This window comes from Lynx canadensis, chromosome A3 (genome assembly GCF_007474595.2).
Source record: "Lynx canadensis isolate LIC74 chromosome A3, mLynCan4.pri.v2, whole genome shotgun sequence".
Classification (NCBI taxonomy): Eukaryota; Metazoa; Chordata; class Mammalia; order Carnivora; family Felidae; genus Lynx; species Lynx canadensis.
The window spans coordinates 131,412,441-131,434,573 of NC_044305.1; the positions used below are offsets into that span (position 1 = coordinate 131,412,441).

The following is a 22,133-nucleotide window of genomic DNA, read 5'->3' on the forward strand; positions in this document are numbered from 1 at the left end:
AATAGGCCGGGCTGGGAGACCATTGTTTCTTCTTTTTTATTCCTCTGTCTTCTGTTTTCTCCATTTCTCCAACCTCCTCTTCCTTGGCCCTCACACCCTCCGTCCACCCGGTGGTTCTAGTTTAATGACGAAGTCATGTGCCGTGGAGAGAGGCAGAGCTGGGAACTGCGGACCCGAGTTCTACTACTTGGGCCTCCCATGGTCTGTGCGGCCACAGGAAAGTGACTTAACCTCTCTGTGCATTAGATCCTGCAACTTTTCGGGGCGCCTGGGTGGCTCAGTCGGTTAAGCATCCGACTTCGGCTCAGGTCACGATCTCGCGGTCTGTGAGTTCGAGCCCCGCGTCAGGCTCTGGGCTGACGGCTCGGAGCCTGGAGCCTGCTTCCGATTCTGTGTCTCCCCCTCTCTCTCTGCCCCTCCCCTGTTCACGCTCTGTCTCTCTCTGTCTCAAAAATAAATAAATGTTAAAAAAAAATTAAAAAAAAAAAAGATCCTGCAACTTTTCTATTTTTTTCTAACATTTATTTTTGAAAGAAAGAGAGAGAAAGTGAGAGTGAGCAGGGGAGGAGCAGAGTGAGAGGGGCACTGTGGCACCCAACACAGGGCTCGAATCCATGAACCTTGAGATGATGACCTGAGCTGAAATCGAGGGCCTGATGCTCAACCACCTGAGCCACCCAGGAGCCCCCAGATCCCGCATCTTTAAAAGGAGGTGTTTACATAAGGGCACTTTGAGCTGTTGTAGTCTATGCAGCGGGGAAACGCAGCCCTCAGAGTTGCACAGAATATTCCTGATGTGATTGAATCAGCACAGGGTACTGGGAACATATCTTCATGGTGGCCACCATTTTAAAAGGCGCCCGTGGGACAAGAGGCGGAAGAAAGTGAACACCGTAAGCCAGCCTGGGCCCGTGACCTTGGGTAGGTCAGAGCAGGAAGGGAAGATTCCTGGGGTGTCTGTCTCTCTGGGCCTGGAGTACACAGAGGCGGCAGGAAGACTGTAAAAAGATTACCCAGGAAGAGCACAAGGGGGGTGGGGATAAACTCCGGAGCCTCCTTCAGATGCTTCCTTCCTGCCATTAAATGCAGGTCTGGAGTGGCTTTAGCAGGAGGGACAGAGTCCCGCCCAGACCACAGGCGCCCGCAATGCAGCACAGGACCCCGTGGGGGCTGGGACTGTCCTGTAACCACCAGAGGAGAGGGAGTCACAGAAGGCTCTCCTGCACAATCACATCTGCTCTTTGAGCCAGTACCCCCCGGGAAGGGGCGGGGGGGGGGGGTGGCTCCCGGAGGGGACGGCCAAGACACCAACCAAGCGAGTGAAAAGGGGCGAGAAAGTCAGAGCCACTGGAGCGCTCGGGCAGCCAGGAATGTCTGTGTGCACATTATTCTGCTAAGCCAAAAAGAACAGGAATTCAGACTCTCAGAAAGAATGAAAGAAGGGCATCTTAAGCCTCCGAGAGTCAAAGAAAGAGCTCAAAATCCAGCAGATAAGAGAGCTGCCCTCAAGGGTCAAAGGTCTATAGCAGACATCCCAGGGCCTTTGATGGGATCAATCGGGCAGCAGCGAGGGCGAGGAAGCTTGTAGCGGGGAGCAGACCAGACCAGACTGCTGGCCAAGGTCTCCCGGCAGGAGGAGGGAGGGAGGAGGGCATTCACACGGCCTCAGACAGACAAAACCAACAGGATGGGGACCTTAGGACCTTCACGCTGGAAACACTGGAATCCAGAAATGCCACTGCACCACCTTCACTCTGCAGAGCATGGGGGTTGTTATTCACTGTAATGCTCCTACCTCATTGCATCTTTGTGTGGCAAGAAGCCGTAGGACATTTTGAGTGGGTGGGATCCCAAGAATTACCTGCGTCTTGTTTAACTAATTAATACTTACCTCAAAATGCTGGTATCTGTTCTGTTTGCTCTCTCTCTAAAAACAGCAAATAACACGTAATAAACGGGTTTTCCCCTGGGAGGAAGTGGTAAGACCTCTACGCCGGGGAACAAAGTCACAAAGGCCCCTGCTGCATCACCTTCACAAATACAGAAAACGTTAACAGATCGAGGGCTGTTTAGTATACCGGCACCCTGGTCATAAAAACCATCTTTAATGTAATTGTCTGAGGAAGGACAGTAATAAGAGACCCAGGGGGAGAGACAGACACACAGACTATAAAACAAGGTGTCGCCAGCACAGGCCGTCTACGCCAGGTTTTATGATGCAGAAACCAGGGGCAGAGCTGTGCGCTCAGTTTATTGTGACACCCAGCAAACTAAAAAGAGTGTCCTCCCCTTCCCACCAGCTCCCCCTCCCCTTACACCCGCCCCCCCCCCCCCAGGCCCCTGCACCTTGGGAGGATTTCTCTATTCTGTTTGCGGGACAAACAGGGAAAGCTGGAGGGTCTGCTCTGGTTTTCATTCAACATTTGGGCTGAACAAGCAAGCCCACTACAGCCGGCCGCCAGCCCTCAACACGGGAGGCCGGGAGGAGCATAAGGCTCAAAGCTGTCTCTGCAAAGTGTCCCATGCCCAGTGCCCTATCAGCAGGGGAGGACATCCTAAGAAGTCAGAATGTCCGAGATGCAGCCTCCCAGGTAGTCCGTGGAGATCTGGGGCATAAGGAAAAGCTGCCTGGGGAACCTCCTGTCTCTCCCCAGGTGAGCCTCTCCACCACACCCCCCCCCGCCCCACCCGTCTACTTAACCCCCTATCTGCCCCCTCTTCATCAAAGCGCTGCCAGAGTTAAGGGTTCAACTGTGGGACTCGGGCTCTCCTTCAACTCTGCAGGCAACCCCAGCGCCCATCTTCCCAAACCGTGGGATTTAATCGCGTTAGACGGTGGAGGTGAACGCGCTTTGTAGATTTCAGGATGCCAGGCAAACTAAGTTGTCCGTGACCATCGTCAATTTATCATTAGCAACGCAGCCTTTCGATACGGAAGGCCGTTAAGGATGACCGTTGAACGTGTGCATGTCTCACGGAAGTCTTTGAGCCGTCCCTAGTTTGTGCTTTTGAGCCCAGCCCAGTTTCTCCCAGACCCTCTCTCAGGTCCTTACTGTTGCTGTTTGCAAGGTTAATGTTGTAAGATGTTTCAAAGATTGACCCAGGGAGCGCCTCCCTGCCAGAATAAGAACTATCAGGCGCTAACTACACAAGCAACTCTGTGCCTCATTTTCCCCTCACGTGCAACCCTCCTGGTCAGCCATCCCCACGCCCTGTCAACACACACACACACACACACGCATGCATGCACACGCACACTGATACTGACCCACACACGTCGTGACCACCCCAATCCAGGGGACCTGGCGGGCTGCGTGCTTTCTTAATTGACTCATTTTTGTTGTAAACAACAGTCCTTTTCCCCTTCGGTATCTAAGTTGAGTCTTCAAGCAGAAGGCATGAACTGACCAAAAGGACTTCCGTAAGGGTAAGGGTCTCACCCTATGGATTGCCGTGGGGTTGCTTCCGCCATGAAAATACATGGCTATTAAGATACAAATCAGGGGCGCCTGGGTGGCGCAGTCGGCTAAGCGTCCGACTTCAGCCAGGTCACGATCTCGCGGTCCGTGAGTTCGAGCCCCGCGTCGGGCTCTGGGCTGATGGCTCGGAGCCTGGAGCCTGTTTCCGATTCTGTGTCTCCCTCTCTCTCTGCCCCTCCCCCGTTCATGCTCTGTCTCTCTCTGTCCCAAAAATAAATAAACGTTGAAAAAAAAAAAAAAAAGATACAAATCAAAGATTGAGAAACAGAACCATTTTATTCTCCGGATAAATAAGTAAACCCTAAAGTTGTCCCCATGCCTGAGTATGATTTATGCATTTATTTCTGGCACACGTTCCATTCATCAGGGTGTGTTTTCCTGGCTTTTCGAAGATTCTAGAGGGCTCTGGCATCTGCCATCACAAAAACTACCCAGACTAGTTTGCAAAGATACGGCCGTGAGTCCCGAGGCAGAGAGAAAAAAAAGACCACTGAGGGCCAAAGCATGTTAAAATTTCTCACTTATCAAGTGACTTTCTGATGAGAGCCTAAGTAACAACCACTCCAGGATACTCCTCCCCGGCCCTCTTCCTCCCTCCCTCCCTCCCGTTAGCCAGTGAATAATTTGATTCCTTGTAACTTTCCGGCTGAAACTTTATCATTGTTTGGTTGGTTGGTTTGTTTTCAGCCAAGTCCAAGTGTATGCGCAACTTTTTCTAATAGTTCTTTTCCGCCAGACTCAACATTTTGCACACAGGGGAGGAAAGCGTTTCCAGCTCTGTTGCAACAGAAGCTGCACACAACACAGGACAGACGCGAGGGCATCTCCTACCTTCTAGCGTGGAGAGCTGCTGTTCGGCTTCTAGATACAACTGGGAGAAGACGGGCCTGGGCACCAGGCTGTTGGAGCGCAGCGAAGCCTCGATGGAGTTGTGCAAGACCTCTTCGAACCGCGTCGTCTTCAGCTGGCCGGCGTACGAGTTTCCCATCTTTAGAGAGGACGACGGAGGCTGCTGTTTAAAAGGGCATCTCAGTGTCAGTTAAAGAGACTGACCCTGTGCACGAAGCCCAAAGGCAGAGGTCGACCGCTTGAAGGGGCCGTGGATCCCCCGCTCAGCAAAGAGGAGAGGGCGGCTCTCAGCCGCAGCTACGGCCGGGCGTTTACAGGAAGTTAGATAAGCAACAGCTTTCTCTAATTTAGCGCTCAGATAGCAGAGTCTGACACCTCTTAGGATATTTTACTAGAAATTGGCTCTTCGTCATCCCTGGCTTCCCAGACCCCCGGCTTTTCCCTGAGAGGTGATCCTGCCCGCCCCCCCCCCCCCCCCCCCGCCAAGAGAGCTCAGACAAACGATGGTTTATTTTCCTTGACTTCCAGAAGAACGGCCCTGCACCACTTAACGCATGGGACGGCAGCTGGCAATTCCATGACCCGTGGCAACTAGTCTCCAGATCTGAGGATTCCAAGACCTCCCCTCACCTTCTCGGAGGGCGGGCTAGCAGCTTTCCCAACATTGCCCTTTTTTGCTAAAAGGCCAATGGTTAACATTCTCCCTTTAAAGCGTTTTTGTAGTTTATCAATACTTCCATTACCCAAGTAATGCAGACTTAAATCTGGGAAACCTGGAAATTACAGAAGAGGGTGGAAAAACCATAGGAAAATCACTGCTTTTCCCATTCCCCAAGATGACCACCGTGATTTTTTTTTTTTTTTTTTGGCAGCCTAAGATAGTATTCACATGCCATGCCATTCACCCACTTAAAGCGTACGTCTAGTCAGTGTGGTGCAAACATCGCACGATCAACTGTAGAACATTTTCATCGCCCCCAAAAGGAACCTCATACCCTTTAGCTGTCACTCCTCAATCCCCACCCCTCCCCCCCCCAGCCACTAATTTACTTTCCGACTTTGCAGATTTGCTGACTGTGCAAGTTTCGCAACAATGGAACCCTCTGGTCCACGTCTTTGGGGACCGGCTTCTTCCAGTTAGCGCAATGCTCTCAAGGTTCTTGCGTGTTCGACACCTCATTCCCACTGTGCTAGGATGACGTACTCTTTCCGGACTTCATTTTCTTCACGAGTGGGGGGTAAGAGGGAGAGGGGAGATGGCATTGACATAATCAATGATGACATTTTTGATTCTGCATTTTTCCCTTGACATAAGCATTTTATTCAATGCTCTTACAAATGCTCTGAAAATAAAGGTCATGGCTACCTCATATTCCGTTCCGTGAAGGTGCGGACATTTGCTCAGACACCTCTCTCGGATCATACGTGGTAAGCCTCTGTGTTTATTTAGTGCTTCCCAAGACCAGCATTTAAATTTATATTCCTTCCTCATGCTGCCGTTCATTTTCTATGGCATTAAATTTAGGTTTCTGTTTCCTCTTGGCTTACTCTGTTGTACTGTTTCCAAACTGCTTAAAATGATCACTTTGTTATCGTCTTTATTTTCCACCTCCTTTAATAATGAAACCATTTCGGGCTACATATTTTCCTCTGGACACCTCTTTTGGTATGGCTTCGTAGGGCTTGGTATAAAGTGTTCTCCTTTTCATTTTTTAGACACCTTGCAATCTCCCTTTTGATTCCCTCCTTGATCAGGTAATTATCTAGGAAGGCATGTTTAATTTCTAAATAGTCACGATTGGGGGTGGTCAGCCGTATACTATTTGTAATTTTTATTGGGCTGTAATCATGACTGTGGCCTTTAGAAACTCTGCTTTCAAAATGTCACAGGTTTCTTTTTTTTAATGTTTGTTGATTTTTGAGACAGAGAGAGACAGAGCATGAGCAGGGGAGGGGCAGAGAGAGAGGGAGACACAGAATCAGAAGCAGGCTCCGGGCCCCGAGCTGTCAGCACAGAGCTCAGTGCAGAGCTCGAACCCACAAACTGGGAGATCATGAGCTGAGCCGAAGTCAGACCCCTCAACCAACTGAGCCCCCCAGATGCCCCTACAGGTTTCTTTTTTAATGGATACCCGATGGATTTTTACAAATAGCCTACGACTATGAGAAGAGAGATGTATAAACTCTCTAAGGGAGGAAAGGAGATAGATTACCCAGTTCTTCTCTATCCTTATGTATTTCTCATCTACTATGCTGTTGATTTTCAAAGTAGCGTCTGACTTAAAAAACAGCCCCAAAAATAGCATCAACACGACCACAGGGCGGTAGCTCCTGCTTCATCACAGGGATGCAACCCTAGTTGTGAGACCAGCCTCACAAGCCAGGCACGACCGCACACATCAATCACTCTGACTCAAGACGTGTAAGAAATGCTCCCTTGTTTGGGCGGCGAAGTCATCTCAAGATGGGGCCGCTGGTGCCCCTCTGAGGGCTCTGGTTTCCCTCCTGAAGACAAAATGGGCCAAACACTCACACTGATTTTCTGCCTCTCTTGCAAGGAAGGTCCAGCCTTTCCTCTTCCAACTAAAAGTACATAAAAACCATCAAACGCTTCCTGCTTCTAGCAAATAATCCCTAACCACAGGGCCCCCTGGTCAGCCCCTGCTTCCAGCCTGGGGCAATGAGGCATCGGAAGGACTGCGTCAGGAATTAGCCCCGGACACAGAGAAGGCACTCCAGAGAGTGAAAGAGGTCAGCTGCCAGAGCCCCTGAATAGCCCACTCGCCTGGGTCGGAAGAGGCTCCAGGGTCCTCGTGTCTGCCTTCTTCCTTGACCCGACGCATACCTCGATACACAAAGGAGGAGTTACTGGCCACATTCGGGGGACGCTTGCGTTATTTTCGAATCGGGGCGGTCTGTTTAAAGCTGCTGCCCGTGAATAACATCACAAATGCCCGTTTCTATAGATCTTTGCCTGAAGAGCTTAAGGCACACAGAAAGGAGATTTGAGCCCATTCCTTTTTACATGGCGTCTCTACAGAACCATGCTTGATGATCCAAAGAACACGATGGAGGCGTCCAGACCCCACCACCCTCCCAAGGCCCCTTTCTGCTCACCTGACAGGGGACAGGCACTCCGAGCCCAGAGGATTCCACCGGTTATCACAGATCAATGCCTAACGTGGACAGAGCCACGAGGAGGAGGGAAAGGAACACTCACTGTCCTGCTGCTAAGTACAAGGCACGTCGGTGGCCAGGGGAGGGATAGGATGAAGCCCATTCTAAATAAAGATGGCAAATTCAAGTCTTGGAGAGGATACTCACCTGAAGGAAGGAACTCTTGTTCAAAGAAAAGAAGAGAATTGGGGTGGGGTGGGGTGGGGGAGAAGGAGCAGGCAGGGAAACGGAGGAGGGAGGGGGAGAAACACAAAATGAACCAGGAACAGCGGCACAGAAGAGTTTTCACAGTCAGAAAAATGGAAACTTACCACCCTACGCACCCATGGAAGCTTGAATGTCTAGGAGCAAATGGGGAGGAAATGTACCCCGCGCCCTGTGTGATGATGCATTTGAAATCCTAGGAAGGAAACGCCAGCAAATGAGGATGGAGAAGGAGCCCGGAGACTCGAAGGAAAATCGTGTGGCCCTTTCGTCAGTGGCCGGGGGACCACCGTTGGACGGGGTGGGAACTCCCCAGGGCAAAGCTCCAGCTCACAGACAAAACCACCTGGCAGGTGAGAGCCTTTGGGAGGGGAGGACACAGCAGGCTGAGGTGGGGACACAGCTGGAGCTCTCTGGCCTGTTAGAAGTGTTAGAATCCGGCCCCCTCGTGGGGGGACTGGAGAGCCCCAGTTTGGCTCAGGGTCAAACACAAAAGCTGAGATCTCCCGCCACCCCAGGCGACAGGGTAAAGGGCCCCGTGGCTGCTGCGGTCTCTCCCTGCTCCCTCCCCGTGCAGGTCCTGCTACAGCTACCCCGGGGCCACGAGCTGCAGGGATTTCTTCCACACCCTGGACACATCACCCTCCACTGCCTGCATTCCAAGGCCTGGCCCACTTCCTCCCGATGCGGGTGCACGACGCTCCTCAAACCCCAGAACCTGAACCACGGCCTTCACCATAACGCACAGGAGCCTGGCTGCGGCAGAATGGGCAGCGCACGCGTGACCCCGAGCAAAGTGTTTGACTCACTGGGCCTCGGTGTTCTCATCTGTAAAATGGGCACTCTGAAGCACTGACCGGCCGGTCATTTTGGAGAGAAGAGAGGCAGAATATGTGGACACTGCCTAGCACAGCACCTGGCAGGCAGTGCGCGAGCATTCATTTCTGGCTAAATCTGAATACTCACCCGGGAAGAATTTCAGATCGGAAATGACAAGTGACAAGGAACGCGTGAGGCGTTAGCAGGGAATCAGTGAGAACTTGGGCCAAGGGGCCGGTACTCAAAAAGGAAGAGGAGGGTATTTTGGTGGGATGGATTTGGCAAGATAGTTTAAGACAGGGACAAGAGGGTACATGGAAAGGAAAGCCCGATGAAGACAGGCTCTCGGAAAAGGAGTTGATCTTACAAGTAGTAAATGGCTCACAAGACGGCACCGTGCGAGAGGAAAATCAAAACTGAGGGTGAAAATCAGACATCGTTTTCGTAGGTAAGTCCCTGAAACCTCAGAGCTAGGGATTTATGGTGACGAACGTGGCGTTTTAGGCTGGCCAATCAGACAGAGAGATGTTTGGGATACAGCTGGAGGCCTTGCGCATCTGCTTGTTTTTAAGACTAACGCACAAAAAGTTGAAAACTCTGTACCCAAGGAACGCCGCTGGATGGCTGGTGGGCCCTATTTCACCGAGTCAGCCTCAAACAGAGTCAGTTCTACGTCAGTTCCAGTCCCAGAACTAGTCCTGCAAGTCCACTGGCTCATCAGACCCCAGGAGCACCTACGAACTTGACCAGATGAATGAAGCAGACTGATCTCCAGTGAGTCCGGAGTCACCCAGGCGGGCTATCTGGGCACGTTCTCAATGGCTGAGACACCCATCCCAAGCCATTCTCCTCCCCTGGCACCTGTAAACCAAGCAGTGTCGTTGAGAGCACCCGGTTAGAGCAGCAAGCTCTAGTTTGGGTTGAAGTTCAGTGAGAACAAGCATGGGGCGGACCCATCAAGGAAGACCGAGGGTGATCACAGGCGAAGACAGAGAGAGAGGCGGCTTCGGCGAAAGGGCACAGATAGAATACACACATCATCCCTACTCCCTCCCAAACTTCACTAGGAGTAGGCAAGGAATCCAGAAACATACTATACACACACACACGCAGAGCAAGGAGAGCCAGTGACAGCAGACAAAATGTGCCGCCACGCAGTTTAGAAGATGCAAAGCGGAAGTGGAGACAGACTTTGAAACAAAAGTGAGAAGTGGGGCTGAAGACCTGGCTGGGGGAGGGCGCCGGGGGGAGGAGAATCCCTCCCCACTCTCCCCCCCCCTCCCCTCCCTCAGCAGCCTCTTCCCTGTCTCCACCAGACCCTGGAGGCTTACTCAAGAAAAAAAAAAAAAAAAAAAAATCACAGAGATTCTCCAGGATACAGCCGACAACTGGTGTGCGGGACTGAAAACAGGAACGGGTTCAGTCTACGGTGCCCTCCCCCCTCATTCCTTTTCCCTATTTGGTTCCCCCAAAATGCTGACACTCGGGCTTAAGGATGGACAGACACTGCAAACTGGGGGTACCCCCGATGCCACAGATCCACATCCAATCATGTCCCACAAGGGAACACCCCCCTCCACCCCAGCTACCTCCTGTGTATGGCAACTTTCACACAACCTCCTGTACCTGATCCTTAACTACGAGCAGACATCCAAAGACCATCAGCATCACAGAGGCTTTTGAGAAACTCCTTCAACATAAAAGGTCAAGACCAAAAGAAACGCACAAATAAAAGACAGCACACAAAAAATGCAAAGGATAACACCCACCACAAATTCCTATCCTCGGAGGAACACTGTATCCACAAAACAAGAACAGAATGCTGTACTGGTCAACAAGGAATGTGTCAGGGCAGGGAGTATATGGGAACACTTAGTACTTTCCTCTCAATTTTGCTGAGAACCTAAAACTGCTCTAAAGAAATGCAATCTTTAGAAAAGAAAATGTAAGAATGCAGAAACCCAAAATGAACTCTTATAAACCATTTAAATGGTAATAGAAACTTAAACTTTACTGGGAGGGCTAGAAGACAGAATTGAAGATAAAGACACAAAGATAAGAAAATTAGAGAATAAATCCATGGTCTAATAGGAGTTCCAGGAAAAGAGAACAAGGAAAAAGGAGGGAATAACATTCCCAAGAAATAATCTAAAAAAAATTCCCAGAAGCGAAGAATTTAAGTTTCTGGATTTAAAAATCCCAAGGGCTCGCCATAATAAATGAAAAAGGAGCATCATCATGAAATTTCAGAACACCAAGGATCAAGAGAGGATCCCAAAGAAAGATCCAGAAAGAAATTAAACGGCACATTCCACATTGAAAATAATCAGAATGACTTTGGATTTCTCAACAGTGATAATTGGGAAACAATGAAATAATGCCCTTAAAAATTCTGAGGGAAAATGGTGTGCTATATAGAATTCTATACCCAACTAAAATAACAACCCAAAGTACGAGTAGAATAAAACTATTTTCAGAAATTCAAGATCTCAAAACAAAACAAAAACAAACAAACAAAAAACCATATCTCCCAACTATTCTTTCTCAAGAAGCTATTGGGGAATAGAAAATATTGACCAATGTGAAGACATGAAACCCAGGGCAGAGGGTCCAGCACAAGGAGAGAAAACGAGTTCCCAAGGTGATAAGGACAACAGCTTGGAAAAGGACATCTCCAAGACAAAATCAATGAAACAGATCTGATTATCTGATGTGTTGAACTATGTTGAAAAGAGCTTTAGAAGTTCTATCAGAGGGGTGCCTGGGTGGTTCAGTCAGTTAAGCGTCCGACTCTTTATTTTGGCTCAGGTCATGATCTCAAGGTTCAGTAATTCAAGCCCCACATCGGGCTCTATGCTAACAGTGTAGAGCCTGCTTGGGATTCTCTCTCTCCACTCTCTCTGCCCCTCCACACCCCCCAAAATAAATAAACTTTAAAAAAATTTTAAAAAGTAGTTCTAGGGGCGCCTGGGTGGCGCAGTCGGTTAAGCGTCCGACTTCAGCCAGGTCACGATGTCACGGTCCGCGAGTTCGAGCCCCGCGTCAGGCTCTGGGCTGACGGCTCGGAGCCTGGAGCCTGTTTCCGATTCTGTGTCTCCCTCTCTCTCTGCCCCTCCCCCGTTCATGCTCTGTCTCTCTCTGTCCCAAAAATAAATAAACGTTGAAAAAAAAAATTTTTTTTTAATAAAAAATAAAAAAATAATAAATAAAAAGTAGTTCTATCAGGAGATCAGGATGAATTATTGATAGGTCTACAAAAATTCAAGTAAACAAAAATTGAGACAATTAGTGGCTGCACAAAAAATAAGATGTTGCACAGGAATTAGAAATTTAAGTTAATTGTAGCTATAAGTCTATGCTGAGTACAGATTCAAAGTTTGCGATAGAATGATTTTGGAAGGATGGGTAAAGGGAAGTGGAGCGTGCATGCGAGGGTACGTTTTTGGGACAGAAGGAAGGAGGGAAGTGGAGCGTGCATGCGAGGGTACGTTTTTGGGACAGAAGGAAGGAGGCCACAGTCGGAATGGAATGGAATGGAATGGAATGGAATGGAATGGAATGGAATGGAATGGAGTGGAATGGAGTGGAGTGGAGTGGAGTGGAGTGGAGTGGAGTGGAGTGGAGTGAAGTGAAGTGAAATGAAGTGAAGTGAAAGTGAAACGAAAAGATGGTCTGGAAATTAACTGCAGCACAAGTTACTATTTGTAAATTAAGCAGTAAATTCCAGAAAACAATTAAAAAAAAAAACTAAAAAGTTAAGACAGTTGTCTCTAGGTAGCAGGACCTGGAGTGGGAATGGGTGTTTTTCATTTTAAAGGTTATAATAATGACTTGTTTTTTTAAATGTTTTATTTATTTTTGAGAGAGAGACTGAGACAGAGCATGAGAGGGGGAGGAGCAGAAAGAGAAGGAGACACAGAATCGGAAGCAGGCTCCAGGCTCCGAGCTGTCAGCACAGAGCCCGATGTGGGGCTCGAACCCACGAACTGTGAGATCATGACCTGAGTCGAAGTCTCGGACACTTAACCCACTGAGCCTCCCAGGCACCCCCATAATGACTTTTTACACTGTGTTCGTATTCACACTTATTAAAAACTGAAGGCTATGTTAAAAACTAAAATGCAAGCACAAAAATGCACAGCAAACGTCACGCAGAATCTCAGCAGAATGGCCACTGAAGATCGTGGTGGACGACGGGCCAAGAGCAACGGAAGGCCAAGCTGCCAAGCATTTCCTCAAGGTCATCTCGTCTCATCCCAGCAACTATCCTATCTGGCAATTAGTTCTGGCCCTACTTTCATCGCTATTTTACAGATGAAGAAACTTAAGCTCAGAAAGGTTGGGAGAGGTATCTAAGGACACACAGCTACTACCTTGTGTGGCCTTGAAAGCCCATCCCCAAAGAACATCTTCCAGGCAGAGCGGTGTGAAGAAGTTCCAGTCAGCAGAACAGGAAGGACATCTCAGACACCCTCGGTTTAAAGGTTATAAGTCTGCCTTACTGTTCTCTTCTAGAGCCTTCTCTAGTAGTGGCAAGGCATTTCCCAACTTCACAGAAAGCTATGGCATTCCCGTAAACTTCTCAAGGACAAAGCCAGGAAGTCAGCCTCGCGGGACTGAGCACTGCAGACACGTGGGAATCTGGGCTGCCCCCTGGGCTCCTCTGGGAGCCCTTAACATCCTGCAGCTACTCATAGAAGGTTCTGCCTCTACTCCCAGAACCACACGACAGTGCAAGGTCCCTATTACCGTACGCCTACATCACACCGTTATATCCACAATGGGGACAAAAACAGAAAACATCAAAACTTCTGTTTTCAAAAAATGAGAACAGGGGCGCCTGGGTGGCTCAGTCGGTTAAGCGGCCGACTTTGGCTCAGGTCATGATCTCGCGGTCCATGAGTTCGAGCCCCGCGTCGGGCTCTGTGCTGACAGCTCAGAGGAGCCTGTTTCAGATTCTGTGTCTCCCTCTCTCTGACCCTCCCCCGTTCATGCTCTGTCTCTCTCTGTCTCAAAAATAAATAAACGTTAAAAAAAAAATGAGAACAAACTGAGGGCTGATGAGGGGTGGGAGGGCGGGGAGGGTGGGTGATGGGTATTGAGGAGGGCACCTTTTGGGATGAGCACTGGGTGTTGTATGGAAACCAATTTGACAATAAATTTCATCTATTTAAAAAAAAAAAAACTGGGGGCGCCTGGGTGGCGCAGTCGGTTGAGCGTCCGACTTCAGCCAGGTCACGATCTCGCGGTCCGGGAGTTCGAGCCCCGCGTCGGGCTCTGGGCTGATGGCTCGGAGCCTGGAGCCCGTTTCAGATTCTGTGTCTCCCTCTCTCTCTGCCCCTCCCCCGTTCATGCTCTGTCTCTCTCTGTCCCAAAAAAAATAAATAAACGTTGAAAAAAAAAAATTAAAAAAAAATAAAAAAACTTCTGTTTTCATCTAGTCCATCTCATCGTTTTCATTATTTTCCAGTCTATGTTTTGGAACGTAAATAACCTATACCATACGCCGCGGTCCGTGTATGCGACATATAAATCAATAAATACATACGTGGAGAGAGACGCAAGTTTGAACGGAAAAACAGGAAAAGCAGTACTTGTTTAGTAGCTGCTGTGTGCTAACACCTCCGTGACAAAAGCACGATCTTCATTTTGCAGATGAAGACACGGGGTCTGAGATCTAAAGCCTTTGTTGGTTTCACGTCCTTATTATTTCCTTTAGCAACGTAAGCCCCAGGAACATAGGAAAAATCCAAACAGCGGCTATCGTTTATTAGGGCCGCTTTGTGCAGCCCCTTTTCTCGGTTTTTACCTCACTTTCATCACGGCTCTAAAAGGCACACGACATGATTCTCTTTTTACTTTAGGAAACTGAGACGGGGCGGGGGGAGATTAAGTGACTTGTCCCAGGTCCTACATTTTGGACGATTTTAGAATGTCCAACGATGGCCCGAAGTAGGACAATCTTTGCTTTCAAATGAAGCCGGTGACTTCAGAAAAGAGAGTGTTGTTTTTTTAAGTTGGTGGGGTTTTTTTCATGCCATTGACTTGTCCAGCCCCGCTGAAACTTTTGCTTAAGAAAAAAAAACTGCCTTGGGCTCTTTCATAAAGGTGCTTGACCAAAGCGGGGGGGGGGGGGGGGGGGGGGGGGGGGGGGTGGGGAGGGCTTCCAGAACAAGAAAATAAAGCCTCAGTGAATGAAAAGCCCCATTGAAAAAAGACACATTTCTAGCCAGACAACGGAAACCGAGAGCATTCTAAGAATGTTGCCTGAAGACAGGTCTGCGGGAGGGAGGAGGGCAGAAAGACCACCGCTCAGACCACCACTTCGAGAAGCAGCAACGCAAACAAGGGGCCAGCAGCCGGCGGGCCGGGGGCCTGGACAGTGTCCGCCTGGCAGCCCGACTGGCCGTTCCCTGGAGATTAAAGCAGGAGACTCAGACTCCAGCCGTTCAAAGAAAAATATTCCGGCTCAGCCTGTGACTGCTTCTCTGTTCTTCCTTCCTTTCTTTTCTCTCTTCCTTGCAGAAGAGAAGATCAGAAGGTTTGCCCAAGAGGCAGAAAATCCAGTTATCTTAAAAGGCTCCCGACACTTACCGGGGAACCCGAAGACGTGTGTGTCCGGCTAACCTCTGGGCCCCCAGTTATTCCCCGTTCCCTTCGGAGCACTTTCCACTTTGCTTTTCTGTCAAGTAGGGAGGCGCCCGTGCCAGAGCCCAAATCTGTGAACAAATGTTATGGACTTCCCAGAATGGGCTAGCTCACGGTCCCGAAGACCACACCCAGCTCTGTGCACCCCTGGGTGCTGCTCATGAAGATAAAGCCGACACCTCGCCTGCTGCACACGTGCCCGATCCGGCTCTTCTCCCAAACGCCCAGGGCACACGCTGTTGGCTCAGTCCCTCTGCACGGAGACCGGGGGCCCACGATGTGCTGAGAACAAGCCCTTCAGTCCGCCCGTCATGCTGTCCAGTTAGATGGGAACCAGCAGGGCTCTCAGAGAAGGGCTTGCAGCTCCCCTTCAGTTATCATAAGCCTCTCAGTAAAGTTCCACTTTACCAGCTTCCAACAATTTTTCAAAGGTGGGCCTTACAAAGCATTCATAACCCGCCTGCCTGCTAGCTGGTAAAAAACAAAAACAAAAACAAAACGAAACGAAAAAACAACCATGTACGTTGGAAGAGGACCACCAGAGGCTTAATTCATAGCTGTGCTATTTTCAAGCTGTGTGACCTTGGGTGAGTTACCTAACCTCTCTGGACCAGCGTTTCCTCGCTTGTAACATGAAGAACCGCCTCCCAGAGCCGAAGGGAGGGCCAAATAAATGAATATACAGAGGGTAGTTGACACACGGATGTGAATAAACTCTGGTCACCTCTGTAGAATGGAAATTAACTCCTCATGACTCGCATTTCTAGACGCCAACCAGAGGTGTGGACTTGGTTCAACTCACTGTACCCCAGCAGAAGTCATCAGGCTCCTGGCTTCCTTCAGGGGTGCACCGACCGAAATGTGCCAGCGCAAGCAGTTACGCGATTTCTGTGTGTCTCATCCCCCCTTCTCTCCAAACCTAAAGCTCCCTGGGGCACCTGGGGGGCTCAGTCGGTTAAGCGTCCGACTCTTGATTTCGGCTCAGGTCATGATCTCATGGTTCATGGGTTCGAGCCCCGCACCGGGCTCCGTGCTGACAGCGTGGAGTCTGCTTGGGATTCTCCCTCTCTCCCTCCTCCTCTGCCCCTCCGTTGCTCTCACTCTCTTGCTCTCTCTCCCAAAATAAATAAATTAAAAAAAAATTAAAAGCTCCTTGACAGCAAGAACTATTCTAGTCACCTCTTTACTCCCCTGGGACACTGTGTGTGTGTGTGTGTGTGTGTGTGTGTGTGTGTGTGTATATATGTATGTGTGTGTGTGTGTATATCTACACATACATATATATGTGTGTGTGTGTGTGTGTATATATATCTACACATACATATATATATGTGTGTGTGCGCGCGCGCGCGCACACACACACACACACACACACACACACACACAGCAGAAAATACCTCCTAAACAGAGGGCGTGGGGGTTAGAAACGTACGGAAATGCAGCACAGTCCCGTCTGAAAGCTGCACCCGTCGGGTGCAGGATCTGAAACCCCAGCTGTACCAAATAAGCACACCTGAGGTTTTATTTCAGCCCCCCCCCCCCAGGATGCCACTGCTCTTACAGTTCCAGAAAGTGTATTAGCTACTGCCCCGGAGATTACCTGGACTCACCTCACCGCTTTCTATTCCGAGCGGGGTCGGGAGGAAGCCCTCCCTGTTGAACATCGAAGTACAAGATGTGCACTTGTGTTCTTTCCTCATGAGCACGCTGCTTGCTGGAGGGCCCTGTGGGGGCCTGTTCCCCCTTCGGCTGGCTTGCACCTGAGCCAAATACATCGCTCCCTCTTCTGTTCCGCCACCCGCAGAACTTTGCTGCCGCCCCCGCCGGGTGCCGACCCCGCTAAGACCACAGGGCGCGCGTCTCCCACCCCCTCGGGGCGGGGGGGGGGGGGGGGGGGTTGAGCTGCTGCAGACAGCAGCCAAGTTCGCTCAGCTCTCCATCCCTTACAGAGTCCGGAGCGCTTTCTCACAAAGAGCAGGTCTCTGGCAAGGAAGCGATGGCTGACTGTGCTCATCACCCCAGGCTGCTACGGACCCTGCCACCCGCACCCAGGCCACCCCTGCCTCCGGAAGAAGACGCAGCTGGAGGCCTTCGGGGTCTCAGCACCAACTTGAGGCAGCTGGGTCTGCCCTGAGCCACACACTGACAAGCGTGGCCCCTACTGTGCCTCCTCTGTGAAAAGGTGAACTTTCCCCCCCTTCCAGGATCGTGATTTTGAGCCTTAAAAGCGAAAGCTTAAGTTTGGCTATATAGTAGAAATCTTGCCTTCTCACTTGGAGCTAAGGGCGAACGTGAACCAAAACAGGAAGAGCAGGAAAACAATGAGCGCACGACCCCGGGAGGTGGTCGCCTTAGCAAGGGTGCAGGCAAGAAGGTGGCTTCAACGGAGACAGAAGAGAGCGGAAGTTTCTCTCTCAGGTCAGTCTCAAAGGGCCTCCTCGGAAAGCTGCATCGGAAAGGATGAGATCCAGTTTGCGGCAAAGGCGAAAGGGCATTCTGGGCAGAAGGTGGACGGCGCACCCACGCCTGGCCCAGGGGGACACGCCGTCGTGCGCCTGGGGGATGCAGGTCCTTCCAGACGTAGGCATGTAAGGTCAGGGGTAGAGGGATAGAGGGGTGACGAGGGGCCGGCTCAGACTAAGCCCAGCCAACGTGTTGAGAACCAGCTTTGTGGAAGCAGGAAAGGAATCTGCGCAGACGTGATTAGGCTCTATTTCAAAGAGGCTTCCTAAGGATGGTCTACAGGACAGTATTGCGATATACCGCAACTCAAAGACCGGCCCCACGTGCAAGAGGAAGGAGGGGGAGGCTGGTGACTTCAGGGCCGAAAACAGAAGCTCAGCGTCCCAAGTGCCGGGGACCCTCCAGCCCCGCCCTTGCTGGCGGCCCATCCCCAACACTCCTGCACACCCCAGACACTCGGACCGCAGGCCCCCCGTCCCTGCAGGCAACAGCCTTCCCCTTGACTCCTGCCCAGCTTTCAGGGCCTCAAGGGAAGGTACCGGATGTGCCCCGCCGGCCACAGCGACACAGCACCCCCCCCAAAGTCGTACCAGAACCCCCCCAAAACTCCAGCTCTGATCTGAGCTGCCACGAACCTCTGTCCCTTCCTCCCCCAATGTCCCTACAGCAAAATTTAAGAATCCTTCGGCCACCGGACAAGTACGGTGACATTTCGAGTTGAGTCCAAAATGGAGTCCAAAAACCAAAACAACAAAAACCATAATTAGCACAGCACTCTCAAGCTGCCGCTTTCAGCCTCACTCTGTGATTTCCACAGGCGCGCTGGGGCCCTCCCCCATGAAGAATGGGGGTGTAGGAGCAGTCGGCCCCCAATATATGATATGGCCATAAACGCATTCAGACCGCGGAATGGTCTCCTATAAACTCTTTGACGGTCCTCCTGGCAGGAAACGCCATTCTAATGTAGATTTCTCCGATTTTCCCTAGAGGAACCCATAAACTCCACAGGTGCTGTTTAAGGAAGAAAAGCCGGGGCGAGGGGCTCACTTGTCCCACCCCGGCCGTCCTGCCCCCCCCCCCCCCAGCTGCTGCGCCACCGCGGCCCTGGAGACATCCGCTGACAGTGCACAGTGCTTCATCCGAGAACGTCCCCAAGCTCTCTCCACGGGAACTACAAAGCAGCGTGGCCCCTCCAGCTGCAGTGAGAACTGAATAGGGGCGAGGCACCTTCAGAAGAAAGCCAGGCAAGATTTTCAGGGAAGAACAAACTACTGAGAAACTTTTCTCCAGAAACAAGCAGGCAGGACCCAAAGAGTGCTGCAGACCTTTACACATGATGTATGTATACAAGATACGCAAGATATGTAGGGTATCTTTAGCACATCATATCCTCACTATACCCACTGCTGCTCCTGTGCCCACCTTGTGCAGAACTAATTATTTACGACCCCTTGAGATGCCACTCCAAACAGTGCACTTTGCTCGGAGTACCTGCACCTGCGGCTTATTGAAACGCTAATGCTTTGCCATCGTTCTCCTGACCACGGACCGGTGCTTGTCTGTCTCATAAGCAACGAGCCAACACAAACCCTTCCGCCCCCGAAAGTGGGTGCCGCACTCCCCGAAGCCACTGCACCGTACCTTACAAAAAGCTGGTCATCTCAGGCAGCCCCATAAACAAAGCAGCCAAGAGCAGCCTGCACCCAGCAGAGTGGGAGCGCTCGCGGAGGCTGACGCCTCCCTGGGGCTGTGCCTTTGATCGCGTGGGGAGCCCTTAATGCCCCTGAGAACTGTGCGGTCAGCCTGACACCCTGGCTCCCGGCCCCTGCCCAGAGAAGCAGCGGCAGCCAAGCCAGCCAGGGGAAAGGTTTCAGAGCCAGTATCTGCTCCTGGGGCTACAACAACAACTGGAGGGGAAAAAAAAAAAAAAAAAAAACTTCAGCAGACCTTCCAAGTTGAGCTCCATCTGTCCCAGGCTCCTGCTGGGTCAGATGGCCAATGCCACAGTTTTCTGTCTTCTTAGCACGGAAGTGTTTTGCCGGGTCAGAGTGCTCTCCACGCAGGTACAGGCCAATCTGTCAGTCTAACCACCAGCAGTTAAACCGAGACGTTTTAAACAACGTGCAAGTTTTGTACTTGGGGGGGTGGGGGGAACCGCGTCCTCTTGCGCAGAGAACAAAGGGTCGGGAGAAGGGCCTCGGCTTTGCCGCGGGAAGCTGGCAGGCCCGTCTGCTGGCAGGTGCCGCGCTGACCCACGGAAGCACGTGCCCTCAAAAATGATCCCCGTGAACACCAGGAGCACACCCCAACAAGGAAAACTCCCCGGAGAGGCACAGATGCACATCCTTAAGCTTCTTTTATTGAAATCCCTTCTGGAGCACCTGGGTGGCTCAGTCAGTTAAGCGTCCGCCTTCGGCTCAGAGCATGATCTCATGGCTTGTGAGTTCGAGCCCCGCGTCCGGCTCTGGGCTGACAGCTCGGAGCCCGGAGCCGGTTTCAGATTCTGGGTCTCCCTCTCTGCCCCTCCCCCACCCGTGTACACGCGCCCTCTCTCTCTCTCTCTCTCTCTAAAAAAAAAAAAAAAAAAAAAATTGAAAGAAAGAAAGAAATCACTTCTGCCGTGGAAAAAAAAACGCCAGCCTACATGTCCCTGTCGTAATGGACTCTGAAATCCAGGAATCCTGATCAGGTCCTAACTGAAAAAGCAAAGGAACGAAACCATGGCGGCTTACTTCATTTGTGCTGAATACCTTTAACGTTTATTTTTATCTGCTCGTCAGGATCTTCTCTTTGCCCGCAAATACGACGTGGATGTGACCCAGGGTTTCCATGCCACCTACCTTTTGTGACAAAGGCCAAAGTGCCCGATTATTCTTGTCAGCGCCCCAGTCAGCAAAAAGAGCTCTCAGCCGTTTCTAGGTCCAGCTCCAAAAAGGACTAGGAGCTACAGGGTGGAAGGAAGAACCTCATATCGCAGAGAGCCTTCCCCGGCTGAGCAATGTCTCTAGAAAGGGCTGGAAGAGACCCCACTCAGGCCCAACCTTCCCAGCAAGGGCGGGGGCAGCGCCCCCTGGTGGTTCTGCTGGAGTGAGGCTCCGGGAGTCCAAGCAAACCCCTGGCACGATGGCTTTGTCCATCTGGGGAGGCCGTCAGGCCCGGTGACCGTGCACGGAGGACCTGTTGCGACGTCTGCCCCTCGGCGCGCTGTCTGTAATGGCGGGAAGCTGGACACTTCAGAAACGCCCAACAAGAAAGGAAAGCTTAATGTGGTCTCCGATATCCACACGCACAAAAGCTACGTACACAAACAGTTTCCAAATGACGCAGACGTACTTAGGATATAACGTGCAGCAACAAAAAAAGTCTAAATTGTCACAGAGGGGCACCTGGGTGGCTCAGTCGGCCGAGCATCAGTCTCTTGATTTCCACTCGGGTCACGATCTCACATCACAGTTCGTGGGATCGAGCCCCACGTCAGGCTCTGTGCTGACAGTGTGGAACCTGCTTGGGATTCTCCCTCTCCCTCTCTCTCTGCCCCTCCCCTGCTCTCTCTCTCAAAGTAAACAAACATTTAATAAATAGTTATAGAAATAGAGAGAAATATATATGTACGTGTATATTTTATGTAACATATACGTGTTACATAAAACACATTTATATTTATATATCAGTAACACTGTGTTAATATTGCAATAATGTACCAGGTAGTATTATATAATATAGGTTATGTATTACTCTGTATTACATGGAACATCATATATTGTATGTTTATAATTAACATATATATTATATTTATACTTACATATTGAAAAATGTCTACAGTGATTGCCTCTAAATGAAAGAATTGAAGATTTTTGTTATGCCTCTTTCATCTTTCCTGTCCTGTGCTAACTTTGTAAACTGACGTAAGTTGTCATCATCACAGGGAGAAAATGAGCGAAGAAAAAGGCTGCATCACAATACCTTTGAACTGATTATGCTCTGCCATTACTGTCAAAATAGGTTTTTGATGTGAACATAGCATTGAGGTGTGTGAGGACGAGAGAGAGCTCAACACATCAGTTCTGTAGGGATGTTTCTGGTGTGAACCGCCCTTCTGAACGCAGATCTGCAAATCCAACAGATGTCAGTGCCCATGTATCTCCCTGCCATAAACCCCTTTCTTCTATTCCACGTCAAACGCTCTTCCCCCCGGGCCAAGTCCCCTGCACGTTAAATATGACGGGCACTGATTACAGTCACCATACCAGCCGCCAACACAAACACTTGAGACTGTGATGTGTCGGCTTTATTTTTCTTTCTGACCACAAAGGCTAGACGTGATGACCTTCAAAAAGCAGAAGAGTCTCCATCTGTCCAGCACAGTGTCCTGTGTTAGAGGTCATGATAACACCGGTAACAAATACACACGTCTTGGTTGTTTTTTTTTTTTTCTAGCAATTTTATTTTATCTTTTTTCAATATATGAAGTTTATTGTCAAATTGGTTTCCATA

The 22,133-nt window shown here is 50.3% G+C and overlaps 1 protein-coding gene across 1 annotated transcript in view; it reads right to left on the reverse strand.

Moving 5' to 3' along the window:
* The window catches only part of GREB1 (growth regulating estrogen receptor binding 1), a 91,807-nt gene extending 72,472 nt beyond the window's left edge, over window positions 1-19,335 (reverse strand). The window contains exons 1-2 of the mRNA XM_030311626.1: window positions 19,281-19,335; window positions 4,311-4,491 (exon numbers count right to left, since the gene is read on the reverse strand). Of these exons, the coding sequence (XP_030167486.1) occupies window positions 4,311-4,467 (157 nt within the window). The 5' untranslated portion in view covers window positions 4,468-4,491; window positions 19,281-19,335. The remainder of the gene's footprint in view (window positions 1-4,310; window positions 4,492-19,280) is intronic.
* Between the last annotated feature and the right edge of the window lie 2,798 nt (window positions 19,336-22,133).